Source organism: Peromyscus californicus, unplaced genomic scaffold (genome assembly GCF_007827085.1).
Source record: "Peromyscus californicus insignis strain IS unplaced genomic scaffold, ASM782708v3 Scaffold_10__1_contigs__length_136768540, whole genome shotgun sequence".
Classification (NCBI taxonomy): domain Eukaryota; kingdom Metazoa; phylum Chordata; class Mammalia; order Rodentia; family Cricetidae; genus Peromyscus; species Peromyscus californicus.
The window spans coordinates 25,655,262-25,680,257 of record NW_026294391.1 but is presented as its reverse complement, the minus strand read 5'-3'; the positions used below and the strand labels follow the sequence as shown (position 1 = coordinate 25,680,257).

The window sequence follows — 24,996 nt, the reverse complement described above, 5'->3', positions numbered from 1 at the left end:
CAGATGAGAGCATCAGCTCTACTGCAACGGGAGGTTAGAGATGGTCTTGAGCAGCCATGTGCTGGGAGTCGAACCCAGTGCTCTTAATTGCTGAGCCATCTCTCCAGGAGTGTTTCTTACTAGAAGGAAGTTGTTTAACATTGCCACAAATATCAGCAGAGCCAGTCACCACATCAGAGTTGGATTAGAACCTACAGAGCTCTTGGTAACAGGAGCACTGAGTGCTAGGCGGTTTAAAATAGATGTCATATGATGCCAATTATAACTCAGTAAAAATTTGCAGCCCTGGGAACCCATGCCGAGCAGAAGCCAACATGGAGGATGATCCTGCTTTCTTTGGCTTTAAAAACATTTTTCTGACAATGTTTGCCACGTTTTTCTTCTTCAAGCTTTTAATTAAAGTTTTCTTGGCTCTCCTAACCCATTTCTATATCGTCAAAGGAAACAGAAAAGAGGCAGCTAGGATAGCAGAAGAGATCTATGGTGGACTCTCAGGTAAAAATACTTGAATTTATTCCCAACACCTCGAAAGGTCCTCCTTGAAAATTCAGATGAATAGTGTTTCTAGAAGGTAAGCATTCCCCGTACTTTTGTGCCGAGTGTGTCGTCTTAAAGTGTACCTGTCACTGGAAGTAGCAAATGATGTTTTCTGCAGCAATTTCTGAAGGCTCTTCAACTTTATTTTTTTAGTCCCAATTATTAAGGAAGTAAACAGAATAGTGGGCTATAAAGGCTATCTTGAGAGACTACTAACCAAAAGAGTTCTTACATAGCATTATTTTTCTTCAATATTTTCAGTCAAACTAATAAGCAAGAGCATTGTAGTAAGACTGAGTTTCCTTGGGAATTTAACTGACCAGTTAATTTGATTGAAAAGCAGTCAGTGTGGCATGCTGTATGTATGCATATTGTGGTGTCCTTTGCAAATGGAATTGATTGACCATGTCTCACAGGAAAACGTCACTAAACCCATCTGTCCACCACTGATTCCACAGAAAGCACCAAAAATGGAGGTTATCATCACAGGAGGATATTACTAAGATCTGGGTAGAACATAAAACATCTTATAGTCTCGTGCTCTGCAGAGGCCGGTCTACATCCCTTTCCAGAAACAATTCGCCTTAATTGTGGTGAGATACTGCAGAAGTAACTGAAGCAGATAGGCCCTCATTGCCGGGATTGCCCCTTCATGGGAGAGGACTATGGTGATGAGGAGGCGGCGGCAGCTTTAGTCATAAACACTGTTCCGAGTTGCTGTATGTATTTTTAGTGTTCACGGGGGTTCCTGGATTGCATCATGCTTTAGTTGGTGTCTGTTTCAGTTTGCATCCAAGATTCTCTTTCAAAATAGACATGCTTTGTGATTTCAATGCACTAGACAACTTGGAAACCGCTAGGCATCAGTGGTTTTACATAAAGACACAGAACTCTAAGACAAAGCATCAGAATGCTTCAACTAGCGGGTGAAGAAAGTGTCAGAAGGCCTGGACTGTGGAAAGAGATTTCTTTTGGGGATTATATTTGTCACACATTCCAGGGAGGTATGTAACTTTGGTGGAAAAACATGAATGCTGCTTTTTAGTTTCAAGTGAAGTGTGATCTAGGAAGGTATTTTTGACTTATAAATTTGGGCAGGGACTTTCTAGCATTTGACATTCTGTTTTGATGCGTCATTCTTGTGATTTCAATTAGACAAAAATCGAACAGGGATAGTACCGACAGAGTGGGTAAAAGTTTTTTCTCCAGTTGTTCCTGTGCATGACTCCTGTCTTCCTGGTCCTTAGTGAAGTGTACTTCTAAGGGTGTTAGAAGACTCAGAACCTGTGTAAGCATGCTTTGGATTTTAATCTGGAGCCAAACTTTGAAATCTCCTTAAGAGACTCCTTCACTCTCTAGTGCAGCCATCCTGTTCAGGCTGCTGGGATGGTGCCCATTTTCAGATACTGTTAAAAAGAGGTGGTGGTGGTGAGGCTAGTTAGTGCATGTAAGTCTAGTTTGTTTATTTCGTGTGTGTGTGTGTGTGTGTGTGTGTGTGTGTGTGTGTGTGTGTATGTGTATTTGTCTATGTACATATGTGTGTGTATGTATATATTTGTCTATGTATATGTGTATCCTTATACCTCTCACATGTATGATAGTGCACTCAGATTTGATATGTCTTTCTATAATAAACTGGCAGTTAACATGCCCAAAACAGTAGGGCTTTTTTTTTCTTCTTTGCATGATTCTAATCATTGTTTTTATTTTGACATTATTTAGTTACATATGTAAAGCAACAGCAGGATTTTGTGAGCCAGGGATAGTGGTGCATGCTGTTAATTGCAGGACTCGGGAGGCAGAGCCAGGTGGGTCTCTGTGAGTTGGAGGCCAGCTTGGTCTACATAGTGAGTTCCAGGACAGCCATTGCCACCTAGTGAAACCCTGCCTTGAAAGAACAAAACAAGACAAAGTTTTTGTGACAGTGTTATTCTCACACCAGAAATCATCTTTGTGGTTCCTCTGTCAGACAAAGGTTTGTTTGGAAAAATATATGATAGTTACTCAGTAAGTTAGTGAATTGACTTAGAAAGATCTCCGCTCAAGGCAGAATTGCTCAGCTCTAGTATGCAAACATATTTGCACCAAATGAAAACACAAATAAAGAGGAGAAATTGTTTAACCTGAATTCTGGCCATGTTTTCTGCCAAAGCTGGAGCCATAAAAGTGGGTGAGGGGTTTAGAAGCTGGAGCATTCTACAGTTGCAGATGTGAGCTTGTAGAATAATAGAACCTTCTCTTAAAAAGAAAAAAAGAAACAATTTGAAGGGAAGACTAAAACATTAGTTCATTTTCCAAGTGCTACATTCCAAGTCTGATTTTTACTGGACAGCCAGCCCTCCAATGACTCCTGTCCATTCCATTTCAGTATTCTTGCCTTTGTTCCTCTTCTGTCCCAGCACCTACCTAACCTTTTGCCTTAGTTAGTCCCTCTTTATTTCCAGAAACCTTGGCCTGTCTGTGCTCTGAGTGGTTATTATCTCCAGTGCCTGCTGACTATTTCCAAATAGGGACAACGAGTCCCTGGCAAAGGTTTTGTCTCCACACGTCACCTGTAGCTCAGCTCTCTGGCCCCTAATGGGTTCAAAGGAGCCTTCTTAATACAGGTCTCTGACCAAACTTCAGCTTCTGATCAGAACTGGATGTTCTAGTGAATATTCATTTAACCCCATTATATTATAACATTTTAGATATACCGGAATTTTCATTATGGTTTTTCCCAATGAACCCCATGTTCTTTAAATCTCATCAATTCTAAGTTCTTATCATTATTTTGATTCAGAAATGAGGTTCATGACTTTTGTTCTCTTTCATAAACGCCACAGATGTGCTTCCTATGGTTTCAACGCTTGAACAAAGATTGTACACCATGTGGACCAAATATTGTAAACAGGTGGTCTTCTAGAATCATCTCACATTGTTGTTGAAATTTGACAAGGTAAAAACCTTGAAACAAAAATGTAACAGAATTATTGGCTTTTATTTTGAATTCTTGGAACTTCAATGTATTCCATCGGAATGGATTTTGTTATTAAATCAATAATTTGGGGGGTTGTCATGAATTTTATTCAGACTCTGAGAACCAGAGCTACAAATCACAGCGTGAAAGAAGATGTGAAGGAGGAAATGAAAACACACTTGAACATTTTCCATACACCTCATCAGGCGCACACATATTTGTAAACTATCTTCATAATATATTTGCAGTCCTATGACCCAGGCAGGATGCCAAGGAAGTAAAAATAGAGTATCTTGGAAGGGAGTGATTGAGTCCTATTTAAGTATTCATGTACTTGGAGAGCTTGGTTACATATTTACTGAAAGCAATGGAAAATTTCTGAATTTGCCAAATAACTTTAATCCTTAATTTCTTACAATTTGCAACTAAGAAGGGTATGAGATACTGTGTTGAGAACAATAATAAAAACAAGGCACCCTTTGCTGTGGCAGATTCAGGAACATCATTGTGTGAAAACCCTTCCAGGTCATTTGTAGGGGACAGTCATCAACAGTGGGACAGAAAAGGTTATTTCCTGGAGAGTGATTTTATTTCCAGTTGGGAATACAACAGATTTATTGCACATCTTTTTACAGGGTCTCACTATGCAGCTCTGGCTGGCTTGGAACTTACTATGTAGACCAGGCTGGCCTCAAACTCAGAGAGATCTGCTAGCTTCCTGAGCACTGGGATTACAGGTATACACCACCATGCCCATCTCAAACTTTTTTCTTTTCCTGAGACAGTCTCAATCTGATGCTGTCTTCAAACTCTCTGTGTACCTGAGGATGACCTTGAACTTCTGATCCTTCCTTAGGCTTCTTTCCGTAGAGTACAGCATGCTTCACTTCCCCTGGTTTCTACAGTGCCAGGGCTTCCTGCAGCTAGGCCAGCACTTTCCCAGCTTAGCTGCCTATATCCCCAGCACCTATTTCACACTCTCAGCAGGAATAACCTGATGCCAAAGTGCCCCCGTACAAGTGAGTATAGCACAAGGAGAGGCAGAATTTAGAGAGCAATAGTTCTTAAAAACAGAGCAGGGTCTTTTCTGAAGTCGGCGAGCCTGATGTTTAGCCTTTTTTTCTAGTGCTTACTAGCCATGAGAGCTTTTTAATAGGAGTAAAATGGTTGTCATTCATTTTGGGGTATTCTTATGCATAAAGCAACACTCTCCCCGTCTTTCATGGAGGTCATGGGGCTTTAGGCAAGGGGCAGGTAAGGGAAAGAATCTGCTTGGGCAGATGTCTGAGTGAATTGTCCTGTTGTTCTATACAACCTGGGGATGGGCCATGGAGCTAGAGTTGCAAAGCAGAGATGAAGTGAGGAAGAAACCCAAGGCAACCACCCGTCCCTTTTTCTTGGTGCAGTGGCAGGGGGCACCACAGGCATACCCAGGTGACCTCAGAATCATGAGTGAGAGTTGAGGGGCATTGCTGAGGAGACTCTGGAACAGGTAAGCAACTGTCAATGGGTAAGCAAGCCGCCGCCAAGGAGCAGGCCTGATGGTTCAGGGGTCACATGCCCAGAGAGAACTCTGCAGCATTTAACAGCAGAGCCTATGACACTGAAAGGTGCCCCGCCTCCCCCACCCCCACCCCCGCCCCACCCCATCCCCACCAAGAAATTCCATGATGAGGGACTGCATCAGTGACTGTGGCATCAGAAAGGCAAAAGCTCATCTCCTGGGGGGAGACTGCATGGAGCTCTTACCCACAGCTAAATGTTCATGTTTCCTGGCCTTTGTCCCATCCTTTCTGTGAATTGTAAGATGGCTACCAGGAAAATCAAAAAGGAGGGTTTGGTTTTGTTTTTTTCCTTTCCTCTTTTTGGCCAAAGTATACCAAATCCAATTTTTTTTTTCAAAACCAATTTTTGGTGCCTTAATTTTCATTTCAAAAGTCTGGGTAGGAGTACTACGAATGCTAGCTCATCCTGTGACATGCTGAGACCCGGTGAGTGGGACTGACTGCCTCTTCCAGGTAACTGGGAGTCAGCTGCCATGTCCCCCTTGCTTCTTTTCATCTTCAAAGCACCTGGAAGAAAGAGGTGGGAGGCCTGTGAAGAACATGCTGTCTCTTGGACCTCCAGCTGCTTGATGGACCAGAGAGAGCCATGTTCTCTGCTGGGAGCCGGGGGAGATGCATGCGTGGTGCAAGTTTAGGAGGGGGGTGGAGTCATTTTAAAGACCCGAGTACAGAGAAGTCCACCGGGGCTTAGTGGACACAAGCAGGGCTGGCCGACCAGGGCGAGAGACGAGTATAGTCAGTATAGCTTTTACCATGCCCAGTTCCCGTCAGCCCCTACCCCTCCTCAGTTTACTTTTGACTCCTGACACCGAAGGTGAGTGTGCCTTCCCTCTTCCTGGACAGAAACAGAACGCCACGGTGCAGGCTTCTTGGTTTAGGGCTGTTTTCACTAGTCTTGTGTGGTTTATCCACATGCTGCCGAGGGCTTGGGTCTAATGGGCCTGATAAACAATGGAAAGTTTAGAAAGTCTGGAGTTGGCTAACAGATGTGCTGCAGGTTCTTGCTTCTCACAGGGAAAGTGATCATCAGAGCCTGCACAGAGGCAAGTTTTAGGAATTATACATCCAGTTCCTGTTGACATCCTAAGCTAAATCTTTTAGGAGTAAGTGGATGCTTGTCTTGTTTTTATGTCTGAACAGGTTAACTCTCTAGGTTGAGTCTCCCTTACATGAAATGCTTGGAATCAGAAGTTTTAGATTTCAGATTATTATTTTTTCCTCCCAGAGTTCAGAATATTTGATATCTCGAGGGGGGGGGGACCCTAGATTAAATACTAAATTCATACATGAAATTTCATGTAACATTTAAAAAAACTGGGGGCATGAATCTGAGTCTCGTGGGATGGAATTTTCTATGCATGGCAGTATTGTGTCAGCACTCCAGAAGTTTTGGATTTGGGAGTGTTCTAAAATTCTTTCTAAAGTTTTGATCTTCAGAGTAGAAATGTTTAACCTGTAGTTCTTTGGGCACCCGGGGATGACTAGCTATTGTTAGAACACTGAAGACTTGCTTCTGTTGCCCGGGCTGCTGGACTGCCAGTGCGGGTAAAGACTCCTGAAAATCCCGGTGCCTGTGTTCATGTCCAATGTGTCTGCCAAGGACCGAGATGGAGATGTATGAGAAGGGGACTGGAGATGAAATGCAAGGAGATGGTCAAGGAGATTCAGAAATATTCTGCTCACCGGCTGGGCCTTGTCCTCTAGGTTAACAATTTCATTAGCAGCCTTGGTTGGTAGCTAGTATTTATTTTCAGACATGGTATGAAACGCTACAGTAGTCAGTAAATGAAAACAAGGATACAGAAAAGAATGCTAAATGAGCCATGTCTTAGAATTCACTTTTCATCGTCTTGGTGGCTAGCCAAGCAAGGTCCACAAGATGTAAACTATATGTAAAACAAATTAATAAAACAACCTATTGGTTAGTTTGACTTAAAAGTTCATTCTCCCCTTTATATCCATTATTATGATTTTTCTTCCGTTTTACTGGTATGAAGTACTTTGGGCTCAACTTTGCTACAGGATGTCATTTTTTTGCTTTTGGGGAAACTTGTCTGAATGTGTTAATTTGGATGTCTTTAAGAACCAACATGGCCGGGTGGTGGTGGCACACACCTTTAATCCCAGCCCTTGGGAGGCAGAGCCAGGTGGATCTCTGTGAGTTCGAGGCCAGCCTGGGCTACCAAGTGAGTTCCAGGAAAGGTGCAAAGCTACACAGAGAAACCCTGTCTCGAAAAACAAACAAACAAACAAACAAACAAAAAAAAGAACCAACCGATACACTTCTTCCCAACTTGCCTGCTTCTCTCACACCTTCAGTCCTACAAAGGTTCCGTTCTTCTCCAAAGGTAGTTCACCTCAATTGTAGCTGGTCCTTGGAAAGCCTGAGGGGGAAAAGTGTGGCACAGTGAGAAACACTTCCCTTTGAAGTAAACCATCACACTCACCAGCTTTGAACCAACTCAGAAGTAAATGGAGATAAAACACAGCATATGTTTGTTTATACCAAACCCTCCTATGTTTTTTTCTTTATTATAAAAGCATTTCACATTCATAGCAGGAGTACGAGATGACAGACCATTTTTTATCCCTTTGGTTTTTTTTTTCCTCTTGGTTAAAAATTATTTTCTGGAATTAATTTGAACAGAAAAGCTACAAGATCAGTACGAAGAATTCCTATCTCCTGCCAAAGCCCTCCATTCATGTTTAGCTAACTACTCCAATAATATCTTTTCAAGCAAAGGGATCCCACTCAAGGTCTTGCCTTCTACATTCCGCTTCCATCTAGAAAAGTTCCCCCAGCTCTTCTGCAAATGACACTGGGCCATTATAGACTGCCCCTTGGTGGGAGCTGCTGCACAGTTTGCTCTGAAGAGTCAGGCTCTGCTTTGAGGGCATGAGTAGGCTCAGGTGGGGTGATAGGGTGGCCTTCACACTGTGTTCCCTCTCATACCATGTCTCGTGGCTCATTGCATTCAATCAGATGGCACCCGGTGCCAACTTGTTTTTATCAATGCTTGTGTTTTCCTTTGAAGACCTGGGCTCGTCAAGATTGTTTCCTCATTTTTCTAGTATAAAATTATGCACATTCCCTTTATAATTAATATAGTGATAACGTGAACCTGATCCTGTTATTTCTTCTACATTTGTCTTTAGTTAGTATCTTTTAGGAAGAAGCACATTATCCATATTGATGTATTACTTACATCAGCAAGGACTTATAGGTTCCTGTTTTGATAGAATGTATTTTCTTACTCTCATTGCTAATTTCCATGTGCAAATTGTCCCATATTTGACTACAAGAAGCCCCTTTGAATCACTATCTTTTTGACATTTTCTGTCATCCTTCCTTTCTGTTAGAGCACACACACACACACACACACACACACACACACACACACACACACACACACCCCTCCAGCCTGGGGTCAGCTACTCCTTCAAAGAGCCCTGGTTTATATTTTCTCAGGGCACAACTACACTGTCTAAATTCACTTTTATGTCTACATAGTTTGAAAATCACATTTTCATACCAATTGGTCCAGTATCACTCCACCCCTGGACATTGTAACACTCTTCATTTTTGTAACCCGAAGAGTACAGAGAAGATGCACTGGGCTCTAATGTTGATAGGAGGTTTATTGAAATGCTCACAGCTTTCCATCTCATCCATTGGAAAACAGCACTATTTCCTTGAGGCTTGTAGGATTTCAAATTTACATACTTCCATTTCTGGTGGGATTTTATTTTTAACAAGTTTGTGGACAATAGGAAACTTGATCTCTGGCCACCATCGGGATCACTTAGAAGACATTAATCAGAAGGACCCTTTGCATTAAAGAAAACCAAAGTGTACTGCATTCTATTCAGTATGGAAAGAGGATAGCCACACTTTTAAAACTGCACAGATTTTGCAAACCGGAGCAGGGCTGCTTCCAAAACAAATTATTGTCCTTTAGAATCTATGGTTACTTTTCAAATGCCCATTGAAGCTGATCAGCCTTAGTGGTAGAGAAACAATTACAGAAAAAATAAATGCATTCAAAAAACAGTTTGGAGCCTGTCCCTCAGAGAGCTGCCCTGCAATGTCTAATTATTAATCGATCACAAATGGCCTTGAGCACCCGACTCTGTGGATATACTTGATTGGCCTTCTGAGAGCCCTGCCAAATAAGTTACTATATCTCTGGTTTACAGATAAGGGAACTGAGGTTCAAATGCTTCCAGCAATACGCTGCTTTTGTCAGAGAGTGGTTGAAGTAGGACTTGAGCTCAGGCAGCCTGGATCTACTGGCCCCATGTACACAACTTTCTGGGTAAATTTTGGGGGATCATATCATCTGAAAGGGTATTTTACATTAAAATACGTAGAATACATAGATATTATTATCAAAAGAATCAGATCACCTAAGTAATTCAGGAAAACATTTCCTTCCTTCCTTCCTTCCTTCCTTCCTTCCTTCCTTCCTTCCTTCCTTCCTTCCTTCCTTCCTTCCTTCCTTCCTTCCTCCCTCTGTCCCTCTCTCCCTCCTTCCCTTCTTTTTCTTTCTAACTCAGGGCTTTGCCAAATGTTCTTCCACTGAGCCATATTCTGGCCCTCTTTTCTCATACTTCTTTGTGTTTACTCTGTAGTGCACAGGTTTTGAATTTGGGGGGATATGAATGGAGGTGAGATGAAATTATGGGAAATAAAAAAACAAAACCTAATTGTTCCATTTAGTCCTTCACTTGACCTTAGAGTTATCAGAGTACAGCCCTCGGCTTTGTTTATTTGAAAAAAAAAGTATTCCTTGTTAAAACTGCCCATGGAAAGGCAGCATGAACCACGGTGCCCAGCTTCCTGTATCCAGCAAGTCCGGATGCGTGGTGCAGGTTGGGTTTCTTCTCTTCCTTCAAGGCCCGCAGTGGGTGGGCAGCAGGAACAGTGGCAGGAAGAAGTCTCCTGACCTTGACCAGGTGCTTGATTTGTGTTTCAGACTGCTGGGCTGACCGATCCCCACTTCATGAGGCTGCAGCCCAGGGGCGTTTACTGGCTCTTAAAACTTTAATTGCACAAGTAAGTAAACGAAAGACTCTGTCCTCCATGCGCGCTTGCTCTAATCTAGAATCTTTCTAATTAGCTTTGGCCATAGCTGTGCTCAGGTCCCTGCCATTCCAGACATCTCTGTCTCGACCCCACCCCTACCCCCGCCCTCACACACCATGTGTTCCTCTTGATTCTGCTTTTGCTAGGAGCTGCTCCATTTTCTGCCCACTTCTCCTTTCCCTTTTGGGTCTGCCTCTCCCTGACAAGAAGTTTCCCTCTAAAGGACATGAAGGGGATCCCCAAATTCATGTTATGCTAACTCACCTCATGTTTTCCCAGTATGCATAAGTGACATCAGTCTTGAGATTGCATTCGTAGGCTATTGATGCGCTATGAATCACCTCAAAGCATGGTGACTCCAATCAACAACAAACACTTGGATTCTTGAAGTTTCTAGGGGTTTGGGATGCAGCTTCCAGGCAGTGAAGTGGCAGCTAGGTCATGTGATGATTCATGGTGGGGGGAGGGGATCTGTTTTTTTACACAGTCATGGGGGCTTCACCACAGGGCTGTGTAATGAGGTAGCGGCTGACTTTCTCCAGAGAGGGTGCCTAAGAAGGAAGTAACATTAAAAAAAAAACTTAAAAAAAAATTTCATATGTATGGGTATTTTACCTGCATGTATGCCTGTGGACTATGTGCATGCAATGCCCTCGGGAGCCAGAAGAGGGCGCCTGATTTTTTGGGACTAGAGTTACAGACAGTTGTGTGCTGCCACGTGGGTGCTGGGAACTGAACCCTGGGTCCTCCGGAAGAGCAGCCAGAGCTCTTCACTGCTGACCCAGCTCCCGAGCCCCTTCATTTTTTTAAGCCTAATCTTTGAAGTGACATCAGTTCTCTCCCTACCATACTGCACTCATTTGATATAAGTCAGTAAGTGCTGCTCACATTCAAGGAGAAAGCATTATCCAACTGAGGCAGCGTTAGGAACTGGGCATCATGGGGTACCAGCTGAGAGGTTGCCCACTTCAACAATGCACATTTCAAGACTAGGCTCTTAAATAGGTTAATAATCAGACAAATCTTAGGCCTTAGGGGAGATTTAGGAAAGTCTTAGCTATTAACGGCCCTGTATTTGTATTGGTGACTGTATCCCCCCTGCATGTTGAACAAACATCCGAGTGAAGATTTATGAAATAAATGAAAGTATACCCTCCATTTGCTTTATTTGTTTTGGACTCTCCATGTGAGCAGAGGAAGTGAGTCACTGTGCTTTCTTTCCCATGTCCTCTCTATTACCTAACCTTCTTCCTCCTTTGAATTGAAACAGCTGGGACAGTGACATTTTGTGTGTGTCCCTCCCTTTTCAGTGATTTATTACTGTTGTTTGGTTTTGCTTTTAAATTTCTTTTTTTTCCCAAATCTTTATTTATTTCTGTGTGTATGTATGGGGTGGAAGGGGGCACGCCGTGGTGAGCATTCAGCAGTCAACTTCGTGGTAGTGGCTCTTTTCTGTCATATGGGTGCTGGGGATCAACTTAGGTCATCAGACTTGGCAGCAATTGCCCTTACCTGTGGAGCCATCTCGATGACCCCTTGTTTTTGAGACCTAGTCTCCTGTATCCCAGGCTAGTCTCTAGCTTTCTAGCTAGAGCACAAGATGACCTTGAACTTCTAATCTTCCTGCTCACACCTCCCATGTTCTGGAATTAAAAGCACGTACCTCACCCAACCTGTGCTGGCCTGAGGAGCAAGGAGCAAACCTGGGTTTCATGCAAGGTAGGCAAGCACTTTACCAGTTCAGTCACAGCCCCAGCTTCACAGTTGTGTCAGTTCTTAAAATCATCATCATCAAGGCTCTCCATTTGATCTCTAGTGCTTCCAAAATAGTATGAAAATGCAAATACTGGCAAAAGGAGAACAGAACTATTAGCAACGCTGGACTTTTATGTGATCTTGTCACTGATTTATTTTTCCCTCGAGTTGTGTTTCTGAGGGAACTCAGGGCCGCACTTGCTAGGCAGTTCTCTACTGCCGACTTCTCCTCTCATTAGGGCCTTCTTCTTAGGCTCTGATGATGGCCCCCAGGTCCTGCATGTGCTAAGCAAGTGTCCTACCACAGAGAACTCTTGTTTGTTTATTTATTTGGTTTTTCAAGACAGGGTTTCTCTGTGTAGCCCTGGCTGTCCTGGATCTCACTCTGTAGACCAGGCTGACCTTGAAGAGATTCATCTGCCTCTGCCTCCTGAGTGCTGGTACTAGGATCAAAGGCGTGCACCACCACCACCCGGCTTGTTTATTTTTAAGCACGTTACATTTCATCTGTTTCTATTGCCATTTTGTTTGTTTCTTTGCTCTTTGAGACAGGGCCTCATGTTGTCTGGACAGGCCTCAAAATTAGTAGAAACACATAATCTTCGTGCCTCTGCCTCCCAAGTGCTGGGGTTCTAGTCATGCACCAGCAGGCCCAGCTAGGTCTTTAATACTATCACCACTACTCTACAAACTTGTTATTTTAGAAGTGTGATTAAGGGTGTAGGGGCGTTACATAGAAGAACTTTGTCTTGCTACGGTATCAATTCTTTTTTTTTCACTAGTCAAAAATATAGTCTACTACTATTTAAGATTTAGTGTGTGTGTGTGTGTGTGTGTGTGTGTGTGTGTGTGTGTGTGTGTGTGCCATGTGTGTCTTAGTGCCCTTGGAACCCAGAAGGAGGCATTGGAGGCCTTGGATCTGGAGTCATAGGCAGTTGTGAGCAACCTGACGTGGGTGCTGGGAACTGAACTTGTGTCCTCTAGAAGAGCAGCAAGTGCTTTAACCACTGAGCCACCTCTCCATCCGCCTATAGTCCACTTTTTAAAAGAAAATTTGATTTATTTATTGTGTGTGCGGCAAGTCTTTTTACCCATTCAGCTGTCTTGCTGGCCCATATAGTCTACTTTTAAAACTTGCTTTAGGTCACATGCTAAATGTGAGTAAAATATTCAACGACCTCGAGTAAATGCAAGTAAAGCATTCATTCATTCAGGACCTTCTAGGTTGGTTGTCTTATTGTCACCGACAGCTGAGAAACCTCAACTCTTATGAATAATTTGAGTTTTCTGTATGTCCCTGTTCTCATGCACAATAAGGAGGATCCGATCTAGATCAGCTGTTCTCAGCCTGTGGGTCACAATCCCTTGAGGGTCAAATGACTCTTTCACAGGGTGCTAGTAGCTGGAGGCTGGCCCCCTAAGCTATGGATAGCAAGAATCACACATCACGTATCTTGCATATCAGATATTTATATTATGATTCATAACAGCAGCAAAATTACAGTTATGAAGTAGGAATGAAAATAATATTATGGCTGGGGTCACCACGATGTGAGGAACTGTATTAAAGGGTCGCAGCATTAGGAAGGGTGAGACCCACTGACCTAGATGGTCTTTCAGGCCTGCTTGATGTCACTGTTCCATTGCGGAGAGGCTGAGTTTTGAATGTGTGTTTCTAGTACAATGCTGCCACCTCGTGGACTAGACTATTTAAGTCATTTTCTTTCCCATTCCTTTCTCAGTTTTTCCTTTTCCTTCATTTGCTTTTCCTTTTTTCTTTTCTTTTCTATTATCACCGAATATCAAGTGTTCATTTCCTAAAAGGAAATCATAAGGGAAAAATGAGAGGATGATTCCTAACTGTTCTTAAACTTTTTTTTCTCAATACCCCTTCAACAGAGAAATTTCTGTAGCACTCTGTGTGTGTATTATACTGTACATAGCATACAACAATAGGTATGCAGATCAAACATTTCCTCTCTTTAAAAACCATAAAGAAATTTACCCTAAAACAATCTTTTAATTTTATTTAATATTTTTTTTTTAGATATGATCTTTCTATATAGCCAGGCTGGCCTTGAACTCACAGAAAGCTGCCTGCCTCTGCCTCCCGAGTGCTGGGATTAAAGGCACGTGCCACTATGTCTGGTGATTTTTTTTTTCTCCTTCCCTAAATCAGACTTTCAGAATATTTCATGTTCCCAGATGAAATTTCAACATGCTTCCTATAGCATGACATTCTTCTTCTTGTATTTTGTTTGTTTGTTTAAATTTCTTCCTTCCCAGTAGACTCGTGGAGGAGAGAGGCTTGGGCCATAAACTTCAAAGACCCATGTCCTAGCACATTGCCTGAACCAAAACAAATGATTCTGAGGCTCCATGTTGTGTTTAAAGATTTATTTCTCTCTGTCTCTCTGTCTCTGTCTCTGTCTCTCTCTGTCTCTCTGTCTCTGTCTCTGTCTGTCTCTCTCTCTCTCTGAATGCAGATGTCCTAGGAATCCAGAGACACCAGATCCCCCAGAAGCTAGTGTTATAGGCAGTTGTGAGCAGCCTGATGCAGGTATTGGGAACCAAGCTTGGGTTCTCTGTAAGAGCCACGCTCTCTCTTAAATTCTGGACCGTCTCTCCAGCCCCCACTGCTGTGTTTAGAAATGCATGGTCATGGCTTCTGCTCTGTTGTATTTGGCACTGGTATCACTGTCCACACCCAGTTGTCTAAAACAGAAACCTGTTGAACAGCATTCTTGCTTTGATGGGACTGATGCAGCACCTAATTGTCTTCTCTCCCAACTGCAGGGTGTCAATGTGAATCTTGTGACAATTAACCGGGTCTCCTCTCTCCATGAGGCATGCCTTGGGGGTCATGTGGCCTGTGCTAAGGCCTTGCTGGAAAATGGTGCACAAGTGAGTACTGCCCCAGCCTAGTTGGCTTTGTCTGCCCAGGTCCATGGGCTAAAACACCTAGGGAGGCGTTACCTTCCAAAGTGCTTACTCATTGAGCAATGGGAAGGTCTGGCCCCATTCATGTCTGTATTTCATCTTTTGAGTTACTCTTCTCTTTTCAGCTTATATAACCCATATATGAATATTCAGATGTGTTCATTAAAAAAACATTTTGTCATAAAATATAACAAATTTCAATAGACAATGAAAGACGCTCAATTCAATACCCCAAGTCAACCATCATTTTAGTTGTACATTACTAAAGTAAATGAGGTTTAAGGATAAAACACATTATGAACTGTTTTAGTTTCTTGCTTATTGTTAGGATAAAACACCTTGATAAAAGCAACTTTAAGAGAAAGGGTTTATTTTGCTCGCAGTTCAAGGTTATAGTCTATTATGGCTGGCAGGGAAGTCTCCGTGTCAGGAATTGAAGCAGCTGGCCACAGTATGTCCAAACGCAGAGGAAGAGAGTGAAGACTGCACTGTACATTAGTACTCACATTACTTTCTCCACTCTTATGAGGTCTAGGATCCCTTATCAAGGGAATGGTTCCACCCACAGTAGGCAGGTCTTCCCACCTCAAATAAGGTAATCAAGATAATCCTGGGCCTGTAGAGATGGTTCAGTGGTTAAGAGCATTAGCTTCTCTTCCAGAGGACCAGAAGTTTGATTCCTAGTACCCACATTGAGCAGCTCATTGCTGCCTGTAACTTCCAGCTCTAGAGGACCCTACATCATCTACTGGCCACTGTGGATATCTGTTCCCATCGCCCCACCTCTGCTATACACATAATTAAATAAAATAAGTCTTTTAAAAATCTTAAATAAAATCTTGTAAAACAACCAGGGTATCTGGTTTTCTAATCTCCATAGACACTAGGCACGCATGTAGTTCACATATACACATTCAGGGAAAACAGCAATACACACACACACACACAAAAAAAAAAAACCCAAAAATCTAAAACATTGGCAACTAGTAAGAAGCTCAGAAAATGTTCACTGACATGAACTAAGAGAAAAATAATAGTAAATCAGATCACAAGGTAATATTTTAAAATTTCACATAGAATAACTCACTTGATCTATCAATGATGCTATGAGTTTTTAAATTTTCATAAAGGTAGTATCTTAGTGAGGGTTTCTGTTGCTGTGAAGAGACACCATGACCACAGCAACTCTTATAAAGGAAAACATTTAATTGAGGGTGGCTTATAGTTCAGAGATTGAGTCCATTATCATTATGGTGGGACACAGTGGCATGCAGGCAGATGTAGTGCTAGAGAAGGAGCTGAGAGTCCTACATCTTGATCCACAGGCAACAAGAAGTGATCTGTGACACCGGGAGTAACTTGAGCATAGAAGACCTCAAAGCCCACCCCCACAGTGACACACTTCTTCCAATGAGACCACACCTACTCCAACAAGGCCACTAATAGTGCCACTCCCTTTGGGGGCCATTTTCATTCAAACCACCACATTCCACTCCCTGGCCCCCAAAGACTTACAGCTTTATCACAATGCAAAACTGCATTCAGTTCACCTTCAAAAGTCCCCATAGTCTATAACAGTCTCAAACTTATTTAAAAGTCTAAAGTTCAAAGTCTCTTCTGAGATTCATGCAATCTCTTAACTGTAGTCCCCTGTAAAATCAAAATAAAAAAAGCAAATCACATGCTTCTAACATATAATGGCACAGGATATACATAACTGTTCCAAAACATTGAGAAAGGAGCATAGTGAGGAAATATTGGACCAAAGCAAGACTGAAAACCAGTTGGGCAAACGCTGAACTCTGTATCTCCATGTCTGATGTCAAAGCACTCTTCAGATCTTCAACTGCTTTCAGTTTTGTTGACTGCAACATACTTCTTTCTCTTGGGCTGGTTCCATTCCTGCTAGCAGCATTCCTTGGCAGGTATCCTGTGGCTCTGGCATTTCTAACATCTTGGAGTTTCAAAGGCAATCCAGGCTTCAACCTCACAGCTTCATGCAATGGCCTCTCTAGGCCTCCATTCAGGGACACCCAAGACACATGGTTGGCCTCAGTGGCTTTCCTTAGTTCCAGGGGAAATTTCCATAGACCCTTTCTTCTATCCTTAACTCCAGAACCACATGGTCAAAGCTGCCAAGTTCTGCTGCTTACTGGAGCTGTAACATGCCCCCCTCATTCAATTGCATCTTCACCAGCTTTCTGTTTTCCTTCACTGTCTAAGCTTGGCTGTCCTTGAACTTGCTCTATAGACCAGGCTGGCCTCAAATTCAGAGATTTGCCAGCCTCTGCCTCCTAAGTGCTGGGATTAAAGGTATGTACCACCACACCTAGCTCTAAGCTTTTCTTTACCTTTTCATAAATTGGAAACTTATCTGGGTGGGTCTTGCCCTGAGATCACCATTCCATTTATTCCATTTCTTAATCTGTTTATCTCTTTGAACACAGGACTTAACTCCATTCCACTTAACTCTATTCCTTTTCTCTTCAAATTTTACATTTTCTTGCTCCTTTTCATTATAAATCTTCATTAGAGTTTCCACTAATAACCACATGACAGAGTCTATACTAGGCTGTTTTGAGATTTTCTCTGCCAATGGAATTAATCCAAATCTCTCCACTTTAGCGTCAGGCAGACTCTTCAGACAAGGGCAAAAAGAAGCCACATTCTTTACCAAAATATCACAAGAATGATCGCTAGGCAACACACTAAAGTTCTTCTCTGAAACATCTTCAGCCAGCCCCCCACAGTTTATCAAATCAAACTCAGTACCACTGTCTCAGATGTTCCTACTTGTATGTCCAATTAAGCATCACTTAAAGCATTCCACTGCTTTCCTAATCCAAACTCCCAAAGTCCATATTTCTCCAAACAAAAACATGGTCAGGCCTATCACTGCAGTACCCCAATCCCTGGTACTGACTTTTGTCTTAGTTAGGGTTTCTATTGGTGTGAAGGGTCACCATGACCACAGCATCTCTTATAAGGGAAAACATTTAATTGAGGTGGCTCACTTCCAGTTCTGGGGTTCAGTCCATTATCATCATGGTCGGATGGTGGCATGCAAGCAGACATGGAGCTACAGAAGTAGTTGAGTCCTATAGCTTGCAGGCAACAGGAAGTGGTCTGTGACAGTGGGACTAGCTTCAGCATAGGAGAACTCAAAGCCCACCCCACAGTGACACACTTCCTCCAACAAGGCCACACCTCCTAATAGTGCCCCTCCATTTGGGGGCCATTTTCTTTCAAACCACCACAGATATGGAATGCTCTCAGTCCTTCGTCATCATGAGGGAATTTTTTCAAGCTCATACATAGGAGTACGCACTTGGTGACATGACAGTGAGTGAGTGAATTCTGTGAGTTTTGCTTTGCCCAATACTAGGTCAATGGACTGACAATTCATGGGGCCACTCCACTCTTCAATGCCTGCTGCAGTGGCAGTGCTGCGTGTGTCAGTATGCTCTTGGAGTTTGGAGCCAAGGTCCAGCTTGAGGTTCACCTGGCTTCACCTATCCATGAAGCAGTGAAGAGAGGTAAGTAAACCACTCCAGGGCACACCCATAAGTGGTGGGTTGATTGAAGTTTTCATGATTCAAGGTCTAGTGTTGATCCAGATGTTTTCACCTACAGGCATGTGCCACCACATCTGGGCTTGTACACTTACATCTTAAGGCTATTTATGTTTAACTCAAACTAGGCTCAGTTTTTGTTCTGCCAAAAAATTTAAAGAGATAAGAATTATTCAGAAATAAATATTTACCAGCTACCATGTGTTTACCAGGCATGCTTTGGTTCTGATTATCTCTAAAGAAAAGGTTGGCTAAATTAATTAATGATGACAGCTTTAAAAAAACACATTTTAATTTTGTGTATATGTGTATTTTGTCTGCATGTATGTATGTATCCCCCTGGCACTGGAGTTATAGGCTGTTGTGAGCTATAATGTGGGTGCTTGGAACTGAACCTGAGTCCTCTACAAGATCAGTAGGTGCTCTTAACCACTGAACCATCCTTCCAACCTCAGGGTACAACTTTTGAGGAAACATTTAAAACTATTATCAAACTTTCATCAGCAACACAGAAGCATTCCTTCATGAAAGATTAATTGATATGCTTCAAATTAATCATGTTTATCCTGTTATTGGACAAAGTCTCTACAGAGAATGCTTATTTATGGAGTTCTCCCTAGCCAGTGAATTTGTAAATTCATTTGAGTATATTCTGTACCTGAAGCTTTGGATTCATTCTCATCTGTGTCTTCCAGTCTAACCAAATAAAGTTGCAAGTTTGTAGTTGGAAGGTTTCTCTGGTCCCACCCAGGCCCACAATCCTGTAGCTGCTTATAAAATAATCACTCAGAGGCTTAATATTATTTACAAACCATATGGTCTATGGCAGGCCTCTTGCTAGCTAGCTCTTATATCTTTTTTTTTTTTTTTTTTTTTTGGTTTTTCGAGACAGGGTTTCTCTGGGTAGCTTTGCGCCTTTCCTGGATCTCGCTCTGTAGACCAGGCTGGCCTCTGACTCACAGAGATCTGCCTGGCTCTGCCTCCCGAGTGCTGGGATTAAAGGTGTGCGCCACCACTGCCCGGCTTAGCTCTTATGTCTTAAATTAACCCATTTCTACTAATCTATGTTTTGACACATGTTCCATGGTTTACTGATCTGCTGGCGTGTTGTTCTATGGGTGGCAGGCTGGCATCTCTCCAGACTCTGCCTTTCTCTTTCCTGTCTCTCTCCTTCGATTTCCTGCCTGCTTCTAAGCTGCCTTGCCATAGGCCAAAGCAGCTTATTTATTAACCAATGGGAACAACATATATTCACAGTGTACAGAAAGACATCCCCCAGCACAGGTTCTCTTTTACAGGGGTGGATGAAGAAGAGAATGAGAGCTTAGTAATGGAGAGGGAATAGGATCGAGCTTGGGAATAGGACTGAGCTTTGATTTAAGTGCTGGTAATAACAGGGGCCATTTATCCTTCTGCTTCTTATAGCCATCCATTTGTAAAGTGGTGGTTTCATGATAGAGAGTGAGGTCAGCTATGTTCCTTAGAGTCTTGAGTTTCACTGAAGTTACCCCAGGACTGAAAAAAAAAAGTTCCCTGGAGGAAACATTTTCATGGTTTTGTTTTGCAGATTTCTGCTTATGATTCCAAAAACTAAGTGTTTTTCTTCTAATACAGGGGGAATATCTATTGCTTCTTTTTAAAGATTTTTATTTATTTATTTTGTGCACATGGGTGTTTTTCCTGTGTGTGTTTGTGTGCCATGTGCATGCAGTGCCCTCAGAGGCTAGATGAGGGCATCAGTTCTCTGAGACTGGAATTACAAACAGTTGTGAGCCACCATGTGGTGCTGGGAATTGAGCCCAGGTCCTCTGGAAGAGCAGCAGCAAGAGTTTTAACTGCTGAGCCATCTCTCTAGCCCCCCAAATATGTTATTTCAAAATCCCATTCTAGAAAGCAATCCTGAAATTCTGTGCATATTCACCTTGTCCCTGTTTGAATGAGGTCTTTTTTTTTTTGAAACAGCATTTCTCTGTGTAGCCTTGGCTGTCCTGGAAGTTGTTCTGTAGACCAGGCTGGCCTCAAACTCACAGAGATCTGCCTGCCTCTGCCTCCTGAGTTCTGGGATTAAAGGCGTGTGCCACCACAGCAGTCAAGTGAGGTTATTTTGTATTCCACCAGGTCACAGAGAGTGCATGGAGATTCTGCTGGCGAATAATGCTAACATTGAGCAAGAGATTCCTCAGCTAGGAACTCCTCTGTATGTGGCCTGTACCTATGAGAAAGTCGACTGTGTGAAGAAGCTTCTAGAACTAGGTAATTATTAGAACAGTTTTAATGAGATGAAGCTGCTAATTATTAAGAGATTTTTCTATTCATTTTATATACCAACCACAGATTCCCCTCTCGACTTTTTTTTTTTTAAATAGCTCTAAAGATAGCATTCTTCTCAGGCTAGATAAGATTCTTATTGTATTGGATACCTGAAAGCTAAGTGCACAACTCATCTAGAGAAACAAGTATTTATCTCTCAGCTCTGCTTCCATTGATGCTGGCCTTATATAGCTTCTCCCTGGTGGTGGCAGTATGGCTGCCACAAACACTTGGGCTTGTAACAAGAAGGACTATTGCCTCTCTTTGAGTTGCGTGCATGGCCATCTCTGAACCAATCAGTTGATCGTGGTGGCCAAGGCAGTATAGAGTACCAATGGGCTGAGGGCTAGATTTCAGTTTACTCTGCAGTCATTAGGTTTCACTCAGGATATGTCAGCTGAGACTCACAAGACGATGCTTTTCCAAAGGGAAACTAAGTATGGAATGTGGTGGCCGTTTGCAGCAGACTGACTTCTCTCCTGCTAAAGCAGTCTTTTTTTTACTTCAGAATGTCATATAAAGCAACTACCATTCTAGAGAAAAGTAGAATACTTTAAAACTATCATTTGATTCATGATTTAAGACATTTAGCTACTGATATAAACATGTAAGCTATAGTAAGAATCTTTACTTGAGAAATTTGACCTCCAAAATGTTTTATATTACTTATTTTATTCTTTCATTTACTATTTTATGTTGATTTTAGAAATCTTTTGTGAGTCTCCAATAATATAAATGTCAAACAAATTTCTTTCTGTCTTTTGCCTAAAAGCCTCCAAATATCCATGTAACAAGAACTTCAAATATTTTGTTTTGTATGTTACGATTGTGTGTGTGTGTGTGTGTGTGTGTGTGTGTGTGTGTGTGTGTGTGTGTGTGAAAGCACCTAACATCACTTTTCTCCAACCTGTTTTGGAATAGACTTCACAGGCATTGCTGATGTTCTAGGCTTCAGTCACATAGTCTCACAGGTTGGTTAAATATACCAGAGTATTTAAGATGTTTTTTATATACAATAGCTCATTGTGTCTTACATTCACTCTCAGCCTTGACTGTGGTCATCTGCTTTATTAAGGAGCCAGTGTTGACCATGGCCGGTGGCTGGATACCCCACTGCATGCTGCAGCTAGGCAGTCGAGTGTGGAGGTCATCAACCTGCTCACTGAGTATGGGGCTAACCTGAAACTCAGAAACTCTCAGGGCAAAATCGCCCTTGATCTTGCTGCTCCCAAAAGCAGTGTGGAGCAAGCGCTCCTGCTCCATGAAGGTAAGACAGGCCGGATAGGGTATTTGCGTCTCCTCCCTGAGCATACTGTTGTCTCATCTCTAGACTATTCCCCATTTTTCCTTTTCTCTTGTAATTGGGCATGGTATTGTGGGAAGGGACAAGTCCTGGATTCACTACAGTCTATCCTAGGACTTTTCTTTTACACTCTGTATTTATTGTTGCATTTTATTTTCTACTACAAGAAAACAATCGGACAACCTTGTTTTCACCAAGAAATGATTCAAGAGCCACATTTATCGTAGGAAAAGCACACAATTGAATAAGTCAAAGGTCAGCTTTGTAACACTGAGAGGCAGTTCGTGGGCAAATCAGAAATAAAGTCACATGCTGCACAAGGACCATCAATAATGGTCAAGTATATAGTTTGTGGTCTCATAAGACCAAATCACCCAGTAGCACCATGGCCTTCTTAGCAGATGACTAACCTCACTGAATTCTTAAAAGCGCTGAGAAGTTGATAGAAACTCACACTGTTCTAGCTATGAATGAGAAAAGTGAAGCATAGAGGAATTGGCTTCCAGAAGGTCACACACCTACTAGGAAGAAGCACTAGGATGCTAAGCAAGCCACTTGATCCCAGAAAGACCTGAATCCAGTTCTCCTGAAATGACTTACATAGCAAGGGGTCTCGTGTTTCCGGAAACTGCTCCCAAGGCCTATATCCTGCCTCATGAAATGGTTGGTTTATTGTTTTGGAAACAGTTTCTATCAGTGCTTTTAAAATAAACCTACTGTGCAAACAAATCATCCGGGGGCCTTATTAAAATATAGGTTTTGATTTAGGCGGTCCAAGTGGGGTCCTAAACTCTGTATTTAGCAGGCTCCCACTCTTTAATTAGCACCAATCTATATTAGTCCTGATGTCTAGGCCATTGATAGATGCTGTTTTATTGGAAATGCCACTTGAAGGGTAGTGGCCTGCCCTACTAGATGCTAGTTTGGAAAGTACTTTTCCAACTGTTCGCTAAGAACATAGTTGGTAACAATTTGTACATTTTTACATTTTTCTTTCCTTCTTCAGCACCCCCCTCCCGCCCCCAATTGGGAGTGTTTTCAGTCCTACAGTTTACTTGCATTCCTTATCAGCAAGCTCCTCTGTCCTGAAACTTCATAAACACAAACATTGTTTTTGAGCTTCACCGAGAGAACTGGACAGTTTGTTGTTTTAATATGTTCTCTGGACGCTTAGCTACTTAGTTTCTGATGGAAGGCTTGCCCCAGATTTGAGGGGCACTGGGTAGGGATCTTTTCTATTCTCAATCCCCAGCGTTTTAACTAAAGGTGAGTGGTTCTTTGACTAGCTCTCTGTCTCATGTTCCTTGTCCGCATCAATCTTGAGTGTCATCTGGCTATTTGCATATGTAATCTGCTCTTTTTCATATTTTTCATAATGCCATTACAGTAGACTTTACTTACAATGAGGATCTGTATAAGCCAGTAAGTAACTAGATCCACTTGAGGAAGTCTTTGCTGATGGACAAGCAAAGAAATAATGGGGTAATGTAAAGTGCCCCTTTAGAAGTAGATTCCCTGAGACTGAAATTCAGGGAACAATGGGGTTGAAGTAGAGTCCTTTCTACATATTTATTGAGGTGGAACCCTTGCAAGAACAGAGGGCCCTTCCGGGTGGGAGGTGGGAGCCGGGTCTACCACATAGGGAGTTAGTACTGGGAGGCCCCGGGTGGACTGCGAGAACTACTTGGCCCTTGGTCCAGCTCCTTGCACTGACTGTGTAACCACAGAGGTAACACTTCTTGCTCCCACCCTCTTTTCAGCTGGCCCTCTGTTCTGAAGCTCTGTCTTAGGGCCCTGCACCTCAGTGCTTTTCACTTCATCCAGCCTATCACTTCCATTAGCACAGGCAATAATAGTGAGTGAGAAGCACTGTGTGGATCCACACTTCTTTCCTAGCCTGTGGATAGCTCATTGTTCAGTAATGCAGTCACTATTGAAGGATAAACTTAAAGGACATCCTCTACAAAAGGGCATCGAAGAATCCTCTGCTTGTACCATTTACTGTCATTTGGTAATTCCTATCCCATTCAACTAAACTTAAAGTATTCAAATCTCCGTTTCCACCCCACTGTGAGGTTCATGCCATTTTTATTCCATTTCCCAGGTCCGCCTGCTCTTTCTCAGCTCTGCCGCCTGTGTGTCCGGAAGTGCTTGGGCCGTCGTCCATGTCATCAAGCCGTCTGCCAGCTAGGACTTCCAGAACCACTGGAGAAATTTCTCTTACACCAATAGTTGGAAATGCATAGGTTGTTGCCTGCTGTAGGGTGCTTAGTATACACTCTCAGTGGCTTGACTCCTAAACATCAGCTCACCCAATTAGAGTAAATCTTCTATAAACCCAATCACTTGGGGTGAGCAAACTCCTAGTTAGTTTAATGGTTGCCAATAGGCATCCAGAAACCTTTTTAGTTTTTAACTCTTGTTAATATGTTTAAAATGAAACTGAAATAGGGGGGAAATAAAACGCTATTTTTGGATGATTCAGGACCCTCCAGTACCTGGGGCTGTGTTCAGCATCCTGAATATTGTATAGACACAGGTAGATAAGATTAAATAAACGTTAAATATTTAAGAAATGCTCTTGATTTGGTCCCTGCCCAATACATTTAATTAGTTTGTTGTTTTCCTAAAATAAATTTCTGTAGGGTTTTGATTTCTCTTAATTTTTTTAAATATATAACTAAGGAGGGTTGGAGAGATGGCTCAGGAGTTAAGAGTACTTGCTGCTCTTGTGGAAGACTTGGTTTGGTTCCCAGAACCCACATGTAACTCCAGTTCCAGAGGATCTGATGACCTCTTCTGGCCGCCACAGGCACTACATGCACATGGCACATAGACATAATGTGCAAGCAAAACTCCTGCACACATAAAATAAAAATAAATAACTCTTTAAGAAAACAACTAAGTACTTTGGAAATATCACAGTTAAATGGGGCTTCAGGTGACTTCAGTCTTTGTGAATAAGAAAG

The 24,996-nt window shown here is 42.3% G+C and overlaps 1 protein-coding gene across 2 annotated transcripts; it reads left to right on the top strand.

Annotated features, from left to right (window-relative positions):
- Positions 1-292: 292 nt before the first annotated feature.
- Asb11 (ankyrin repeat and SOCS box containing 11) lies at positions 293-24,590 on the top strand. 2 transcript variants are annotated; one of them, XM_052744741.1, is made up of 7 exons: positions 293-495; positions 10,038-10,117; positions 14,699-14,806; positions 18,228-18,378; positions 20,533-20,667; positions 21,800-21,991; positions 24,132-24,590. In XM_052744741.1, the coding sequence occupies exons 1-7, from the start codon at positions 315-317 to the stop codon at positions 24,257-24,259; spliced, it is 975 nt and encodes a 324-aa protein (XP_052600701.1). In that variant the 5' UTR covers positions 293-314; the 3' UTR covers positions 24,260-24,590. The 2 variants fall into 2 exon arrangements, with proteins under 2 accessions (XP_052600701.1, XP_052600696.1); XM_052744736.1 differs by lacking the exon at positions 293-495 and adding an exon at positions 1,024-1,541 and having other exon boundaries at positions 24,132-24,589.
- Positions 24,591-24,996: the final 406 nt, after the last annotated feature.

What these genes read in the sequence shown, in the direction of transcription:
- Asb11 (XM_052744741.1), top strand. Translation starts at nt 315, where the DNA reads ATGGAGGATGATCCTGCTTTCTTTGGCTTTAAAAACATTTTTCTGACA. An exon ending in GATCTATGGTGGACTCTCAG is followed by an intron (nt 496 to 10,037) that starts GTAAAAATACTT and finishes TTTGTGTTTCAG; the next exon opens with ACTGCTGGGCTGACCGATCC. An exon ending in TTAAAACTTTAATTGCACAA is followed by an intron (nt 10,118 to 14,698) that starts GTAAGTAAACGA and finishes TCCCAACTGCAG; the next exon opens with GGTGTCAATGTGAATCTTGT.